General features: G+C 45.1%; 1 protein-coding gene and 1 non-coding gene across 3 annotated transcripts; one reads left to right on the top strand and one right to left on the bottom strand.

The window, feature by feature from the left end:
• Positions 1–1,143: 1,143 nt before the first annotated feature.
• C7H15orf48 (chromosome 7 C15orf48 homolog) lies at positions 1,144–4,006 on the top strand. Of its 2 annotated transcripts, XM_003900885.5 has the most exons (5): positions 1,144–1,297; positions 1,412–1,474; positions 1,643–1,728; positions 2,753–2,813; positions 3,625–4,006. In XM_003900885.5, exons 2-5 carry the CDS (start codon positions 1,439–1,441, stop codon positions 3,691–3,693), a joined length of 252 nt encoding a protein of 83 aa, XP_003900934.1. In that variant the 5' UTR covers positions 1,144–1,297; positions 1,412–1,438; the 3' UTR covers positions 3,694–4,006. The 2 variants fall into 2 exon arrangements, with proteins under 2 accessions (XP_003900934.1, XP_031524616.1); XM_031668756.1 differs by having other exon boundaries at positions 1,176–1,474.
• Positions 4,007–15,971: 11,965 nt separating this feature from the next.
• On the bottom strand, positions 15,972–16,034 carry LOC116276053. Its single transcript, XR_004185501.1, has one exon. It is a non-coding gene; the product is annotated as a U7 small nuclear RNA (small nuclear RNA).
• Positions 16,035–18,717: the final 2,683 nt, after the last annotated feature.

Here is an 18,717-nt window from a genome sequence, read left to right as displayed (position 1 = left end):
GACAGACCTGCGTTCTGATGGCATCGCCGCCACTTACCAGTGACGTGACCAGAGCCTCTCTGAGTCTTAATAAGACTTTGCACCTACCTTGCAAAAATGCCGAGGGGAATCTGGCTCAATGTCTGGCACACACACAGCCTCTGGTTCTGTGAAATTGTTACCATTGCAGCCCACACGACAAACTGCAAGGTGAGGCTGCTGGCTTAGGGGAGAGTTAGGAGGGAACCCAAGGACGAAGCCAGCTGGCAGGGTCGTTTGCAGAAAGAGCTTCTCCTGACAACCTCCCCAGCTGATTCTTTTGTTTGTTTTCCTTCAACCTAGGGTTTTTGTTTTATTTTGTTTTTGTTGTTGTTGTTTGGCGGAAAAAGTCAGGACTCCCTGGGAGTTATTCTGAAATAAACTTTACAATTTAATTTTAAAGATCTCCATATGTGCAGAGCACCACATTTTTGGAGCTTTTAATGTGATTGGATTAATTCTAATTTACCCGCCTGCACCGGGGAGCCTCTCCTGGGACCCTCGGGTCTGCGGCTCATTTTTCCGGACCCCCTTTTATTGTTTGTTTATTTGCTTATTTAAATATTTTGTTTTATTGTATTTTATTTAATACAGGGTCTGGCTGTGTTGCCCAGGCTGGAATACAGTGGTGCAATCTTGGCTCACTGCAACCTCAAAGGCCTAGACTCAAGCGATTCTCCTGCCTCACCCTCCTTAGTAGCTGGGACTACAGGCACGCACCAGCACGCCCACTAATTCTTTTTTTTTTTTTTTTAAAGTAGAGAAGAGGTTTCGTCATGTTGGCCAGGCTGGACTCGAGTGATCCTCCTGCCTCAGCCTCCCAAAGTGTTGGGATTACAGTCCTGAGCCACCGCGCCAGGCCCGGATCCCCTTTTAGAAGGGTTGGTTTTCCCTCAGGTCTTGGCTATCAGCGCTCCCCTCTTAGGGGTTCCACCTCCTACTCCCCAAACCTTCAAACTCCTCACAAGCGCCAGGGGTGGCCAAGAGCTACCGGGGTCGGCAGGTAAGGAAGACCGCGGCGAGCGGCAGGGGGCGCCAGCGCCCGCGTTCGGCCGCTTCACGTCAGCCGCACAATGTCCTGCAGGGGGCGCCCGGGAGCCGCGTGCCCAACGGGGAAAGCGAGTCAGCTCCCGCGCGCTCCCCGCCCCACGCGCGTGACAAGAGCGCGCTGGCCCGGCCCACCCGGGGCGGTTGTGGTTGCTATATATAAGGTGGGGAGGCCGCCGGCCCGTTGGGTTCCGGGTGTTACCATCGTCCGTGCGCACCGCCCCACGTCCAGGTGAGTCTCCCATCTGCGGAGACGCGGACGCGCCGGCCCGCGGTTGGCTTGCGGAGCGCGGTGGACGGTTTGGCGCCCACCAGGTGATCCGTATTTTGGATTGTTAATTTCTAGATTTGGCAATTCTTCGCTGAAGTCATCATGAGCTTTTTCCAACTCCTGATGAAAAGGAAGGAAGTAAGTTTTTAAAACAATTGAAAATCTTGACTGAAGTTTTAATTTTTAAAGATGAAAAGATGGCACAGATTTTGAAGAAAGTATTTAAGATAAATATAGCTGTTTTGCTGTTTCAAACGTTTCATATTGAAATGTCCGAATGTGTCCCCTCCACCTGTTATCTGTTAGCTCATTCCCTTGGTGCTGTTCGTGAGTGTGGCGGCGGGTGGAGCCTCGTCTTTTGCTGTGTATTCTCTTCGGAAAACCGATGTGATGTAAGTAGGTCTCAATTTATAAAAACGTTTTTGGCAGTGTTTGATTGACCTTTAGTTTATGAAATGTACGATAGAAGTTTCCTATTTTTTTCCCGTGCATAAGAATGCTAAATTGTGAACTGGGAGTCAGGGTTAAAAAACATCTTTTATCGGAAAACTCATAATATTGTCTACCAATGGGTCAGAAAATGAAAATTAGAAAAAAATTTTAAAAAGAAAAAAGACAAAATATTAAAAAACCCATGATATTAATCAAATTAGTTTATTTCTTGTGTTTATTCTTTTACCCATTGGCCCTCCTCCACTCTCCGGCAGTGAAGTAAAGCTGCTTTTTTTTTTTTTTTTTTTTTTTTTATTTTTTTTTTTTTATGTTTTTTTTTTGTTTTGGGAGATATATATATATACAATAAAGCAATGATTTTAATTAAAATTTTAAAATTTAGCTTATTAGATTTTTACTAATGTGGTAGAATTGATAGATTCAGTTGTCTAGGATGAACCTAATCTCAACTTTGGGTAGAAGAAAGTAAAAAACAAAAACATGTATCCTGGAATATGAGGAAAAGATAAACTTGAAACTGATGGAGGCTGGTGCAGGGCTGGAGAGGGCAGTCCTCTAACCGCCGGCAGAAGGGCCTACAGCCCTGGAGTTCACCACCTGCAGAGTTCAACATGCCCCTCCCACAAACTGAGATAAGAACATTATTGCATGTCCTTGGCTTGGCAGTTTCACTCCCATGGTTATTCGGTTTGTGGGATCTTTCCGCAATGTAGCCCCATCAAGAGAATACAGGGTACCTCCTACCCTTTAGAGGAATTGATGCTTAATATTTGAGCCACACCTTCAAACTCCCTTAGAGAATTTTCCATCAATTTTAGTTACTACTGATGGTTCCTATCATCATTAGTAGACAAATGCCTAAGTATGAGATTGGTTTTGTCCCTAGCACGTTTATAGACCCAGTATCAGTGTTGGTTTAAACCCACATATTTTAATGTTTAATTGGCTTTCTATTAATTTTAGCCTTGATCGAAAAAGAAATCCAGAACCTTGGGAAACTGTGGACCCTACTATACCGCAAAAGGTACTGTTAAATTAAAAACAAATGATTTCCATTTTGCCCAAACCTTAGCACCTTTGTCAGCAAAATAGATTTAGTACCTTACCCTTATTGTGTAACTTAGATCAATTGTGCCTTCATCGAGTAATTAAAATGAGGAAATTTTAAGAGCCTCCTCTAGGCCAGGAGCATTGTCCATCCGCTTATGAGGAGCACATACACTTTTGGAACTTACGGCTCACATAATACATGGCAAACTTAAAAATCTGCATACTGGCCAGGCACGGTGTCTCACACCTGTAGTGCCAACACTTTGGGAGGCCCAGGCGGGTGGATCACTTGAAGTCAGGAGTTCAAGACCAGCTTGGCCAACATGGTGAAACCCCATGTTTACTAAAAATATGAAAATTAGCTGGGCGTAGTGGCACGCACCTGTAAACCCAGCTCCTGGAGAGGCTGAGGCGCGAGAATTGCTCGAACCTGGGAGGCAGAGGCTGCAGTGAGTTGCAGTTGTGCCACTCCACTCCAGCCTGGGCAACACAGCAAGACTCTGTCTTTAAAAAATCTGGATACTGCTAAGTGAAAGTAGGGCACATATGTTTGATCTTTCCCTCTGATTGCATAACACTTAGGAACCCAAGGGCTTTTTTAAAAGGTGGGCTGATAGAAAAAAGCTCACGTTACTATTTTGTGCATGTTTTAGAGATGGAAAGAGGTAGGTACAAACACAATGGTGATGCTTCTTCTAAAGGAGAGTGTGGACAAATCCCAAAGAGGGACAGGCAAATGAAAGTCAAATTTTTAACACAATTTTTTTCCCCTTTTTTCCCTTCAGCTTATAACAATCAACCAACAATGGAAGCCCATTGAAGAGCTGCAAAAGGTCCGAAGGGCGACCAAATGACCAGCCCTCGCCTCTTTCTTCCAAAGAGTACTCTATAAATCTAGTGGAAACATTTCCGCACAAACTAGATCCTGGACACCAGTGTGCGGAAGTGCTTCTGCTGCATTTTTAGGGTTTGTCTACATTTTTTGGGCTCCAGATAAGGAATTAAAGGAGCACAGCAATAACTGCATTGTCGAAAAGTTTGTGCTTATTTTCTTGTAAATTTGAATGTTGCATATTGAAATTTTTGTTTATGATCTATGAATGTTTTTCTTAAAATTTATAAAGCTTTGTAAATTAGATCGTCTGTCATAAAATGCCATTTGTGCAAGATTTCTCAAAGATTAGATATATATTTAAATGGAAGAGAAAATATTTTTATGGGAGAAAAATACATTTGAACCATTAAATTTCATCTTTTAAATAACATCCAGTACAGATTTCTGCATAAGCTTTTTTTCCCCCAAGTTCATTCATTCACTAGTAGTTTATTGAGCACCTACTGTTTGCAGTATAGCTAACAAAGCCAAAATTTGGTGGGATATGAATAAAAGATGGTAAGTACAATGAGGAAAATGAAGTGGGGATGAGGTTGGAGACTCATAGGAGGATTGATCTTGGAGGAAGTGCTGGGATTCTGGAGGTGGGCTGGAATGCAAGGCATACTGAGATCTGCCCTAAAGATGCCAAGTCATACTGTGATGTTCCTGTGGGGGCTGGGGAGGGGAAGGTGGGGAACCTTGCCATCACCCTTCAGAGTTTGGGGCCACTCTTCCCTCTGGCCAATGGTAACTTGAAGGCTAGAGATACACTCATATCCAACATGCCCCTGGGCTCCCCTGACTGTCCTTAAAAATGAAATAAGAAAGTTACTTTTCATTAACTTCTTTTAAAAATGGAGATATAATTCACATGCCATAGTATTCACCCATTTAAATTGCACAATTCAGTGGTTTTTAGCATATTCACAAAGTTGTGCAACCATCTCCATCTAATTCTAGAACATTTTCCTCACCCCAGAAAGAGCTCTGTACCATTAGCAGTCATTTCCCTAGTCCCAATCCCTCTGCTCCCAGCCCCAGGGAAATACTGATAAACCGTCTCCATGGATTTGCCCATTCTGGACATCTCATGTAAATGGAATCATGTAATCTGTGACCTTTGGGTTTGGCTCCTTTAACTTGGTATAGTGTTTTCAAGAGTCATCCATGTTGTACCATGTCTATATTCAGTGTTGCATTACTTTTTCTGACAGTACTGTTCCAATGTAAGGATATGCCATTTTTGCTTATCCATTGGTAAGCTGATGAACATTTGGGTGGTTTCTACTTTTTGGCTATTATGAATAATGCTGCTATGAACAGCCATATACAAATTTTTGTGTGGCCATATATTTTCGGTTCTCCTAAGTAGGTACCTAAGTTCATTAACTTTTTTTCTTTTTTCTTTTTTTTTTTGAGACAGGGTCTTGCTGTGTCACCCTAACTAGACAGGCTGGAGTGCAGTGGCACCATCTCACAACCTCTACCTCTTGGGCTTAAGCAATTCTCATGCCTCAGCCTCCCCAGTAGCTGGGATTACAGGCATGCACCACCACCACACCTGGCTAATTTTTGTATTTTTAGTGGAGGCAGGGTTTTGCCATGTTGGCCAGGCTGGTCTTGAACTCCTGACCTCAAGTGATCCACCCGCCTGATCACTTGAGGAAAGGAGTGATCCCTTTCCTCTCCATTAGATCATGGCTGACACCCCTATAACAAAAGACAGATTAACAAGAAAAAGCATAACAAACTTAGTTTTACTTGACATGGTAGCCTTTGGAATGAAGACCCAAAGATAATAGGGAAAACTATTCATTTTTATGCTTATGTTCAATGAAAAGTCAATGTAGAAATATGATTGGACATGTAGAAATATGGACAAAAAGGGTACAGTCCTAATGCTATTAGAATAGACTTCATGGGGAAGCTCACCAAGGTCTGTCTGCAGCATTACCCCCTGCCAGGTGTGGGGGTAGGATCCCTCTGGAATGAGTGTCTTAATTTCTTTATGGCCAGCTGTTACATAGAAAGGTGGGGGAGATTTAAGAGCAATGTATTTAGGTTTTATGGCTGGCTTTCAGGAAAACGGATTCTGGCTTCTATGACCCGCCTTGGAGAAGAGGAATTCTGGTTTCTATGGCTCACCTGGGGGAGAATCAGGGGCAACAGACAGGAGGGCAGAGAAACTTTTCTTCTGCGGCCTTCATTTGGGGTATCATTTCTGGGGCTCCAGTGTTACCTTCACAACGATAAAAAAATAACTAGGTCTTGCCAGGAACTTGGCAACTCTGAGAGGATTAAAGCAAGACTGCTGCCAACTTCTGTTGCTTCCTTATCACCTCAAGTCATCTCAGATGAAAGTCTCTGACAGTTGATCTCAAGGAATTACACGCAGCAATTGGGAAGCACATTTTTATTTGCTTAAGCTTCTAAAGTCTAATGTAATATCATTCGCACAAATAAAAATTTACAGCCTAGTGATAGTTGGTCAACTAAGAGAGCAAAGTATAGAGTGTTTTTCGAAGGATGACTGTGGCTTTCAACTTTAAAACACAAACCTGATTGAAATGTGGTGGCGCGAACATGGCAATAGGAGGTACTCTTCTGCAGGTTTGGGAGGGAGAGAGGTCAAAAGCAATGTTGATGCTTAAATTTCAAAAGATTTGGGTTTTGTTGTGTTCTTAGCATTTCCCTCAAATATTTTATTTTGAAATTTTTCAAATATGCAGAGAAGTTGAAAGATGGATACTCATATTTCTTATCAATTAACAGTTTGCCACATTTGCTGTATCTCCCTGTATATGTATGCTTTTCAAAAAGGAACTCGTTGAGGCCAGGTGCAGTGGCTCATGCCTATAATCCCAACACTTTGGGAGGCTAAGCCGGGCAGATGGCTTGAGTCCAGGAGTCTGAGACCAGTGTGGGCAACATGGTGAAACCCCATCTCCCCTAAAAATGCAAAAATGAGCCAGAGGTGGTGGCGCACACCTGTGGTCCCAGCTATTTGGGAGGCTGAGGTGGGAGGATCACCTGAGCCTGGGAGGTCAAGGCTGCAGTGAGCCTTGATCTTGCGCTACTGCACTCCAGCCTGGGCAACGCAAGTAAGATCCTGTCTCAAAAAAAAAAAAAAAAGAAGTTACAGATATAAGGCTTTTGTCCCTAAAAATTTAAGCATGTACTCACTGCCTAAGATAAACGACTTTCTAGCTGACAAGAATACCATTATCATCCCTAAGAAAGTCAACACAGAAATGCAGGAGAGCCGGGTGTGGTGGCTCATGCCTGGAATCCCAGCACTTTGGGAGGCTGAGGCAGGCAGATCACCTGAGGTCGAGAGCTCGAGACCAGCCTGACCAATATGGTGAAACCCCGTCTCTACTAAAAACACAAAAATTAGCCGGGCCTGGTGGTGCGCGCCTGTAATCCCAGCTACTCGGGAGGCTGAGACAGGAGAATCGCTTGAACCCGGGAGGTGGAGGTTGCAGGAGCCAAGATCACACCATTGCCCTCCAGCCTGGGCAACAGAGTGAGATTCCGTCTCAAAAACAGATAAATAAATAATAATAAAAAAGAAATGCAGGAGGAAAAAGTGGAAAGTGGGGAAGAGTGGATAAAGAAGAAAATGAGTTAGGCTTTGGAATCGTTCTCTGGAGAGCCCGGAGCGCCATCTAGGTGCTACACCTGGAAACAGGTGAAAGAGAGGTAAAACCGCAGCATGGATGAGTTGGCCTACGGAGGGCTTCTAGAGCGAAATGAAGATTGAAATGAAGACTGTAAGAGGCAGGCAGAGAAAGAGGACCCGTCTATCATGGGGATTGAGGAGAGATGTGGTGTGGAGGAGCCCAGAGAGGAGGAAATGCTCTTCCCAGTCAGGAGCTTGCTGCTGTTTGCAATGAAACCAAAGCCCAGAATCCTTTCAGTTTTGTGGTGTTGAGCTTTAAGCAAACATCTGGACTTCTCTTCTACATACAAATCAAATACGATGCTTTCCGAGCAAAAAAGTTAACATCACATTCCGTATCACTAGAAACTGGAGTGAGAGCTTATCATTTTTCATTTTCTTGAAGAAATTATTTTACATTTTAGTTGAGACTTCGTGGTAGAGAAAGAAATTACAGGCTCAGAAATCAGGCTGCCCTGCCACTTACTACGTTGTTTTGGAAAAGCCTCAGGTTCCTCAACTAGAAAACTGCGCCAGTGGGGCTGGGCGCTGTGGCTCATGCCTGTAATCCCAGCACTTTGGGAGGCCGAGGGGGGCAGATCACGAGGTCAGGAGATCGGGACCATCCTGGCCAACATGGTGAAACCCCGTCTGTACTAAAATAACAATAACAAAAAAAAATTAGCCACGCGTGGTGGCGCACACATGTAGTCCCAGCTACTCAGGAGGCTGACGCAGGGGAATTGCTTGAAACTGGGAGGTGGAGGTTGCAGTGAGCCGAGGTCGTGCCACTGCACTCCAGCCTGCGACAGAGCGAGACTCCATCTCAAAAAAAACAACAACAAAAAAAACCTGGGCCAGTTCAGGCCAGGCATGGTGGCTCACGCCTGTAATCCCAGCACTTTGGAAGGCTGAGGCTGGGTCACTTGAGATCAGGAGTTTGAGACCAGCCTGACCAACTTGGTGAAACCTCGTCTCTACTAAAAATACAAAAATTAGCCCTGTGTGGTGGCGCGTGCCTGTAATCCCAGCTACTCAGGAGGCTGAGGCAGGAAAACTGCTTGAACCTGGGAGGCAGAGGTTGCAGTGAGCTGAGATTGTGCCACTGCACTCTAAGCTGGGCAACAAAGTGAGACTCTGTCTCAAAAAAAATAAAAATAAAAAAATAACCGGGGCCAGTTCATACCTGTTTAGGTTAGTAGTACTGATTACTTACAGGAGATAATAGCTATAAAGTTCCTAAAATGGTGCTTAACATGGACTAGCTGTTCAGTAAGTATTCCCTTCTTCCTTAAAAAAATAAAAATAAAAAAATAAAAAATAAAGATTATCCCTATAATAACAGCAACTTGGGAGGCTGAGACAGGCAGATTGCTTGAGCTCATGAGTTCGAGACCAGCCTGGACAACATGTGAAACCCCGTCTCTACCAAAAGTACAAAAATTAGCCGGTGGTGCTATTCGCAATGCCGAAGTGGGAGGATTGCTTGAACCCAAGAGGTGGAGGTTGCAGTGAGCCGAGATTGCACCACCGCACTCCAACCTGGGTGACAAAGCAAGACCCTGTCTGAAAAAAAGGAGATTATCACTATAAAACTGCTGTATGTGTTTATGATTACATTCCATGACTGGGAGCATTGCCTGTTACAAATCCATGCATACCCAGCTCTGTTTGAAATCTATGCATACCCGGTGACTCCTGTCCCACCTTTGGTTCACAATGCCCCAGTTACATACCTTTTAGAGAGAGTGCACACACAGCTGTAGATAAATGCATCCCATATTCACTCTCACCTACATAGATACCTAGCTTAAAATAAGAACCCCTGCACACATAACACATATAGATGATCTCACAACCAGAAAAGACATGACAAAAACATACATATCTCCTTAGAAATAAGGCCCAGCACAGTGGCTCACAATCAGTAGTCCCAGCACTGTGGGAGGCCCAAGTGGGCGGATCACTGGAGCCCAGGAATTTGAGACGCGCCTGGCCAACATAGGAAAACCCCGTCTCTACTAAAAATACAAAAAACTAGCTGGGCGTGTTGGCGCTTACCTGTAATCCCAGCTGCTCGGGACGCTAAGAATTGCTTGAACCCAGGAGGTGGAGGTTGCAGTGAGCCAAGATTGCACTGCTGCAGTCCAACCTGGGTGACAAAGCGAGACTATTGTCTCAAAAAATAAATAAATAAATGTGCATATTTTAGTAATTACATATATTCTCACATTCAAAAGTAATGGTCTGTGGTTTGAATAAAGAAATGGAGTTGAGTGCATGCACCTAAGATAGCCGTAAAAATTTTCCACCTAAAGAAGGACACTGAGGCGAAATTAACAGAGAGAGTTTATTGGGGCCGAGGTTGAGAACTGCAGCCCGGGACACACTTCCCAGTTGTCTTGCAGAGTGCTCCCGCTAGGGTTTGCTGCAAGCAGGTTTTTAAGGGCAAAAGGGAACAAAAGGTGGACTGACAAAGTTGTTTGACAGGAGTGCTCATTGGTTGATAGAAATAACACTGATTAATGATTAACTGTACATTATTGAACTACAGGGTATGCACGATGGTGTCCAGTGTATGGCATTTTATGGCTGCTTGGCGTTAGTCTAGAGCCCACATAGCAAATGCCTTCAAGAAGTAGTCACTTAGCTCAAGGATGTGACTGCTGTCACACTCTGTCACATTTCAATGCCTCTCTGGGCCTGATAACTAAAGCATTCCTCAGATAAAAGTTTATTTTCTTTCTCGGAATGGAATTCATTTTTCTAGTATGATTGGCCCTTAAAATGTCTTTTTCCCATGCTTAGAAAATTGCCTCAGATAATTACATCATTTCTCTGTAGAAACTAAGGCTGTTTTTGGTTTTTGTCTTAGTCATGTTTTACTATATCATTTGCCTGTTTGTACACTACTTAGCTTAAGATGAAAATTAGAATAAAATGAAGGAAAATCCCAAATGTTATAATTCTTGCAGACATGTTAAAACCAACTTGCTCATTCACCTGGTGAATATATAATAAGACATTCTATTACATATATTACATGTATAATAGGCTATTGCTTATTTGGAGGGTGGGCATACTATTTTAAAAAATAAGGCCAGTGGCCAGGCGCGGTGGCTCATGCCTGTAATCCCAGCGCTTTGGGAGGCCGAGGCTGGCAGATCACCTGAGGTCAGGAGTTCGAGACCAGCCTGGCCAACATGGTGAAATCCTGTCTCTACTAAAAATACAATATTGTTTGCTTGTTAATTTGGAGACTATTTCATTGAGTCAACCACTGTATGTTTCCCACATTTTAATTGTGCCAGATTTTTTAAAAAGTAGTGCCATTTGCTTTTAAAATTATTATTTAAAAAGTATTTAATTAAAAAATGTTTATTACATTAAATTTGAGTTAAAACAGCATTTTAATTTAATAATTTAAAAATTACTATTTTAAATTGAGATGTAGTTTAGATACAATAAAATGAACAGGCCTCAGTTGTTCAGTTTAAGGAAGAATTTTGATAATTGTATGGCCCCATGGAATAGTCATGCAAAACTAGCTGTGGAACATTTCTATCACTCCAGAAAGTTCTCCTGTGGTACCATTTACTTTTAAAATTAAAAGCCACCAAAATGTACGCTTTAAAAGGATGAATTTTATGTAAGTTATGTCTCCTACACACACACACACACACACACACACACACTTGCCCCACATGTACTTGCTGTGTCACGTCCAGAAATAACAGAGGCTAGCATAATTTTTTAATACCATATAAAGTACCCGGCTGTTCTGTGTGGGAAACGCGCAAAGGGAGAAGAAAAGACATACACACAATACCTTTAAGGGTAAACAACCTTTATCTCATGTAAATGGCAATGCAGATATAATAAGTCAATGATATAATAATAGACAGATACTAAGCAGATTGATATAATACGCAAATTGCAATGGGAAGGGAAGAAGGGAAAAGATATTTACACTCACCAGACTATGGAGGATTCACCACCAGACTGGGAAGCAACAGCCTGGGCTCCAGGGTCGGCCACTTGTCGGTGCACAGACGAGGAGACATCTCACGAAGCTTCAGCGCGGTCTGGAACCCTAGTTCTTTTTGTAACTAGTTGTTTGGCATGAGGCCCAGTCATGAAGGCCCTTAATGACTGAGCTCAAGGAACACAAAAAGGTGAACTTGTTTTGCTATCGTCTATTGTTTTTCAATAACTAGCGTATAGGAGCCGATTGAAATAGAGATTTCTCCAAACAGTGCTGGATGAACACCTCAAGAGACTCACACAACCTATTCTGGGAATTGGTGATCATTGTTTGTGTCCATGTTTAAATGAATTCAAATTTAATATTTAACTTTGCCTCCACACCGACCCCATATATAACATTCAATGTACTTTTTCCCTAAAACAGAAAATTGGGAGTTCGTGAACATTGTAAGAAATATACCGGCCGGGCATGGTGGCTCACACCTGTAATCCCAACACTTTGGGAGGCTGAGGTGGGTGGATCACCTGAGGTCAGGAGTTCAAGATCAGCCTGGCCAACATGATGAAACCCCATCTCTATTAAAAAATACAAAAAATTAGCCAGCCGCAGGCATGCACCTGTAATCCCAGCTACCAGCTGAGGCAGGAGAATCACTTGAACTCTGGAGGCGGAGCCTGCAGTGGTTTGCAGATCGCGCCACTGTAACGCACCTAAAGCAAACAAGATAAAACCCAAAAGGAAGGAAGGAGGAAAGGAATAAATAGAAGGAAGGAAGGAATATGATGAAGGAGGAAGGAGGAAGGAAGGAAGGAGGAAGGGAGGAAGGAAGGAAGGAAGGAAGGAGGAAGGAGGGAAGGAAGGAGAGAGGAAGGAGGAAGGAAGGAGGGAAGGAAGGAAGGAAGGAAGGAGGAAGGAAGGAAGGAATGAAGGAAGGAAGGAGGAAGGAAGGAAGGAAGGAAGGAGGGAGTGGAAGGAAGGAGGAAGGAAGGAAGGAGGGAGGAAGGAAGGAAGGAAGGGAGAAAGAAAAGAAGAGGAAAAGAAAGACAGACAACAAGGAAGGAACAGGGCGGTGGTCTCAGCCTTCCACCAGTGCAGAAGGCCAAAGAAGCCGTGCTCTGGGAACGAGAAGGACATCAGCCTCTACCTAGTGTCTAAGTGATGTAAATTTATCCTCCACCGAGGAAGGGCCTGGCCTGAATGCAAGAGTTACCACAGCAACAAGACTATCCTGGCAATAAATCCTCTCCAGGGCAAGGCTGCAAGCGAGGGAGGTGGGAGTGTGCAGCTGACCTCACAGCTAGATTATCACCATGTGCTCCACAAACTCCTCCTCCACGAGTGAATGTCAGAGCTAACCCAGAGAGCAGGGAACCCTCCATGCCACCAAATCAAAGCCTCCCCAGCCATACTAGGGATCTGGCTAACTCTCTCCAGAGAACGGCAGTCCTCAAACCTTAGCTGTGCGTCAGAATCCTGGAAGGCATGTTAAGATGTGGGCTGCTGGGCCCTAACTCCAAAGTTGTTGCTTCAGTGGTTGGGGCTGGAATCCAAGTGTTTGCGTTTCGAACAAGTTCCCAGGTGAAGCTGATGCTCCTGGTCTGGGGACCACACATTTTTATTTATTTTAAAAAATTCTTTAATTTTTTTTTTTTTTTTTTTTTTGAGACAGGGCCTTGCTCTGTCAGCCAGGCTGAAGTACAGTGGCCTGATCAGAGCTCACTGCAACCTTGAACTCCTGGGCCCAAGTGATCCTCCCACCTCAGCCTCCTGAGTAGCTAGGACTACAGGCACGTACCACCATACCCAGCTAATTGTTTTAAAATAGTTTTTAGAGATGGGGGTGTCACTATGTTGCCCAGGCTGGTCTTGAACTCTGGGTCTCAATCTACGCTCCAGCCTCAGCCTCCCAAAGTGCTGGGATTACAGGCGTGAGCCACCACACCTGTTTGGGACCGTACTTTGAGAAACTGCTAAACCCTTGGTTTAGCTTTCTACTCCTTATAATATTTGGTGCTTGAGAATTCTCACACAGTCAATAATATTCTAGGACACTCCGGACCTATCAGTCCTGGTCACGCTATCTGGAGAGAAGGATCAAGCCAGGCATGGAAGACCCAAGGGTGAGAATGCCTCTTCCAGCTAGGCTGCTCCGGCCACTGTTCAGACACACTAACCCCAGCACCCTAACCTGGGGAGCAGTGGGATGTATCAGGTGTAGAGATAGCTGCATGTGCATTTGTGAACACTGTGTGGGTAGCAGAGATGACAGTTCTCACCAGCCGTGTCAGAAGAGTCTAGTGATGGTTCATGCCAGTGACAATCAATCTCACATGAATTCAGTGACTCAGTGGGCCAGGACAAAGCAGACAGATTAGCAGCTGGATCCAGCCTCTGCCAGTCAAAAGCTGTGTGACCTGGGCAAATTTCCTTACTTCTCAGAATCTTGCTTTGCAAAGAACTCATTACTTTGCAAGGGTAAGCCTGTGGAGTTGGTCAGTATTTGGAAATGTTTTAAGTGAGATATTTCTTGCCTGCATCTTTTCCTTCATTCCTCTTCTCCCCTTTAAGCTGGGAGCATTCCTTACTTTGGGGTATGGGCTGAGGTTTTGAGGACAGTCCTGCTCCAGGTGGAGTTGGTGGACCGGCAGCATCAGCATTACCTGAGAGGGAAGCAAATTCTGGGACCACAGCCCACATCTACTGAATCTCCATCTCAGTCTCTGGGGATGAGGCCCAGAAATCTGTGTTTTAGCATATAATGTCCTCAGGTTATTATACACAGGTGACTGAGCAGCTCTGGCCTAGAACAAAAAAGTTTCAGTGTAGAGGCTTCAAAAGCCATCGTTGACAGCATGGTCTGAAAACCAGTCTGCATATGTTGTATGCAGTATGTTGAGAAAGGGTTTTTCTTTGGAGGCCAAAGCTTAGAAAACCAAGCACAGAGTTTATGTTACAAACCATGGTGTCAGGAGGCATTTGTGTTGAAGCCCTCTCTATCCCTAAAGGAAGAACAGTTGGATCAGTGGGAAACAGAGCAGGACCAGATGGGGTGAGATTAGATCTTGCAGGACTTGCAGGGTACAGCCTCCTTCTCACCCCACCAGGCCCTGGCTTGAAAAGGTTTACTGGGTGGGTCAGACTGTCCCCCAAGAGGTGAAGTAGCAGACAGTTCCAGCCAGAGGTACACAACTGGAGGAAAGAAAGGGCTGAGAGGCCATCACAGGGGCACCGGGCACCCCAATTTATGGAGGGAGTAGAGACAGAAAGGGAGGTAATCTGGAGAAAGAACTGTGCGGAAAGCCAGAAGGAAGCCGAGGCGGGACAGCATGCGTCCAGGGCTGGCGGGATTACTATTATGAACCAGGAGCCCTGAAAAGCAGTGAGGGCAGCTTCAGAGGCAAAGCATGAGTGGGAACCGTCGTTGCCCTGTCCTGGGTGGTGAGAGACAGTGTGGCCTATGTGACTTTTCTTGCTGGTCCCGAGGGTCACTCCAGGCCTGCCTGTGATAACCTCACCCTGTGCTGATCCTGGGGAAGGTTCTCTCTGGGTTTGTCCCCTGCAGACCCAGGGCTGTGGAGGAGCTGGCACTGAGGAAGGCATCCCCACAGGGCCCTCCAGCCCAGAAAGGGACCTGGGAGGCACTTGGCTCCACTGCCCTGAGGGATTGGGTAACCTGGGTGTGTCCCCGCCGTTCCTGGAGAGTTGGCTCATTCCCTCCCTCCTCTCCAAAAACAAACTCAGACGCCCATGGTGAGGTCAGTTTCAGTTGAAGCTGCTTTGCATAAAAAACGAAACATCTTCCTCTTGATGGGAATACTTACACCAAAAGCTTTATGAGGATGGCTTTGACGGCTGCGAGGTCAGGAGATGGGAGTTTTCCTCTCGATCTGCAGGACCTTGGGGAAATCACTCACCAGCTAATGTGTGTCAGTGCTTACCGTGTGCCAGGCACCTTTGAATCCTCCCACAGCCCTTGAGGCTTTTTCAGTGAATGCTGAGAGGCGGGTGCTTTGCCTGGCTGCCAGGGCCCTGTAATCAGCAGAGCTGGGATTTGTGCCTGGGGGTCTAGGATGAAGCTAAGTGTTAGCGCATCTCCGAGATCCTTCCCAGTGCCCAAACTTCCTACTTCTCTAGTTCTAAATCACTGGCCATCTGACTGTGGGAGACTATGGCTTAGGCTGGCCACACTTGTTCTGATCTTGGGGGCTAGGATGTCCCAGATGGCTGCATCCTGCCATGACCATGGGTAAACAGCTTCACTTGCCCCGAAGCCTCCTTTACAGGGAGAACAGGGCAAGACCCCACAGCAGCCACAGCAGATGCGTGGCTCTCACCACCAGCCTGTGTTTTTAAGGGCAGAGACCTTGTCTTCTCACTTTTGTATACCGCCCCTCTACCCCATGCTTCAGAGAACATGGCACGTGGTACATGTTCCTTAAACGTTTCTGATTAAACCCAGTGACAAATCCTTTTGCAAAGATATATACCACAGTTGAGCTCTGGCATACTTACTCACGAGATTTTTAAGTATTCATTTATTCAACAAATATTTATATATGTATTTATTTATTTCGTTTCATTTTTTAAATTACTTTTCTTGGGGGAGGGGGGCTTTCCAGCAAAAACCAGAAAGCCTGCTAGACAAACTCTAAAAGAGCTGTTAACACTTCAACAAATATTTAAATGAGTGCCTACTGTCTGCCAGGCACACACCAGGTGATACGTGATCCAATGGTGAGCAAAACAATAGGTCCTCATGGGGTTACAGTCTTGTGGGGGAAGAAATAGACTAATCAGTTTCCCAAATGCACATAAAATGACAGCTATGAGAAGGTGACTGAAGGAAAGGGTCACAGGACTGTGGAAGCGTAGGCAAGAGGCCTGCCTGGGCTTCAGGGAGGCATCCCTGAGGTGAAGGCTTGCACATTGATCCACCCACCTACCATCTAGTAGGGACCACATTCAGAGAGACCCACCTTCCTTCCTTCCCTTCCTTCCCATCCTTCCCTTCCTTCCCCTCCTTCTCTTCCTTCCCCTCCTTCCCTTCCTTCCCCTCCTTCTCTTTCTTCCCATCCTTCCCATCCTTCCCCCATTCCATTCCATTCCATTCCATTCCATTCCATTCCATTCCATTCCATTCCATTCCATTCCATTCCATTCCATTCCATTCCATTCCATTCCATTCCATTCCATTCCATTCCATTCCATTCCATTCCATTCCATTCCATTCATTCCATTCCATTCCATTCCATTCCATTCCATTCCATTCCATTCCATTCCATTCCATTCCATCCTTCCATTCCATTCCATTCCATTCCATTCCATTCCATTCCATTCCATTCCCTTCCATTCCATTCCATTCCATTCCATTCCATTCCATTCCATTCCATTCCATTCCATTCCATTCCATTCCATTCCATTCCATTCCATTCCATTCCATCCATTCCATTCCATTCCCATTCCATTCCATTCCATTCATTCCATTCTTCCATTCCTTCAGATCCATTCATTCCATTCCATTCCATTCCATTCCATTCCCTTCCATTCCATTCCATTCCATTCCATTCCATTCCATTCCATTCCATTCCATTCCATTCCATTCCATTCCATTCCATTCCATTCCATTCCATTCCATTCCATTCCATTCCATTCCATTCCATTCCATTATTCCATTCCATTCCATTCCATTCCATTCCATTCCATTCCATTCCATTCCATTCCATTCCATTCCATTCCATTCCATTCCATTCCATTCCATTCCATTCCATTCCATTCCATTCCATTCTCCATTCCATTCCAGTCCATTCCTTCCTTCCATTCCATTCCATTCCATTCCATTCCATTCCATTCCATTCCATTCCATTCCATTCCATTCCATTCCATTCCATTCCATTCCATTCCATTCCATTCCATTCTTCCTTCCCTTCCTTCCTTCCTCTTCCTTCTTCCTTCCCTTCCCTTCCTTCCTTCCCTTCCCCTTCCCTCTTCTTCCATCCTTCCATCCTTCCCTTCCTTCCCCTTCTCTTCCTTCCTTCCCTTCCTTCCTTTCCTTCCCCTCCCCCTCCTTCCCCTCCGTCCCTTCCTTCCTTCCATTTTTTTGAGACACTATCTCACTCTGTCTCCCAGGCTTGAGTGCAGTGGTGAGATCCTAGTTCACTGCAGTTTCAAACTCCTGGGCTCAGGCAATGCTCCTGCCTCAGCCTCCTGGGTAGCTGGGACTACAGGTGGGTGCCACCACACCCAGATAATTTTTAAAAATTTATAGTAGAGATGAGGTATCACTATGTTGCCCAAGCTGGTCTTGAACTCCTGGCTTCAAGCAGTCTCTGCCCATCTCTGCCTCCCAAAGTGCTGGGATTACAGATGTCACCCGCCGCGCCTGGCCCACAGGAGCAACTTTTGTAGTAGGCAGGTGGATCCTCTACGCAATAATAGAAATTAAATGAATATCCATTCAAACTATTTGGAGGCCACACTGCACATCCATTCAGTTATCAAAAATAAATTAACAATATGAAACCTACCATTGACAAAGCCATAGGGAAATAGGTACAAACCATGTATTGCTAGGAGCACTGCAACTTAGTTCAACCTTTTTGGAGGACACCTTGGCAACATGTAGCCAGAGCTTTAGATGCTGTACCCTAGGGGTTTGCTTTGGGGAGTGTTTCTTTTCTTTTCTTTTCTTTTTTTTTTTTTTTTTTTTGTTTGTTTGTTTGTTTTGTTTTGTGGGACGGAGTCTTGCTCTATCGCTCAGGATGGAGTGCGGTGGTGGGATCTCGGCTCACTGCAACCTCCACCTCCCAGGCTCAAGTGATTCTCATGCCTCAGCCTCCCGAGTAGCTGGGTTTACAAGCTCACGCCACCACGCCCAGCTAATTTTTGTATTTTTAGTAGAGACAGGGTTTCACTATGTTGGCTGGGCTGGTCTTTAACTCCTGACTTCAAGTGATCCTTCCACCTCGGCCTCCCAAAGTGCTGGAATTACAGACATGAGCCACCACGCCTGGCTAGTTTGAGGAGTATTTCAAAAGGAAATGCAGTGGTATTTATAATTAAAAAAAAATTTTAAGGAAATAAGACCCGATTAGCCGGGCGCGGTGGCTCACGCCTGTAATCCCAGCACTTTGGGAGGCCGAGGCGGGCGGATCACAAGGTCAGGAGATCGAGACTACAGTGAAACCCCGTCTCTACTAAAAATACAAAAAATTAGCTGGGCGCGGTGGCGGGCGCCTGTAGTCCCAGCTACTCAGGAGGCTGAGGCAGGAGAATGGCGTGAACCCGGGAGACGGAGCTTGCAGTGAGCCGAGATCGCGCCACTGCACTCCAGCCTGGGCGACAGCGTGAGACTC

This window comes from Papio anubis, chromosome 7 (assembly GCF_008728515.1).
Source record: "Papio anubis isolate 15944 chromosome 7, Panubis1.0, whole genome shotgun sequence".
Classification (NCBI taxonomy): domain Eukaryota; kingdom Metazoa; phylum Chordata; class Mammalia; order Primates; family Cercopithecidae; genus Papio; species Papio anubis.
Note: the sequence above shows the minus strand (reverse complement) of the source record. Positions and strands in the feature narration are given on the sequence as shown.

Coding starts and splice junctions, on each gene's coding strand:
- C7H15orf48 (XM_003900885.5), top strand. CDS start 1,439: ATGAGCTTTTTCCAACTCCTGATGAAAAGGAAGGAA. Junction 1,475..1,642: donor TCCTGATGAAAAGGAAGGAA/GTAAGTTTTTAA, acceptor GTTATCTGTTAG/CTCATTCCCTTGGTGCTGTT. Junction 2,814..3,624: donor ACCCTACTATACCGCAAAAG/GTACTGTTAAAT, acceptor TTTTCCCTTCAG/CTTATAACAATCAACCAACA.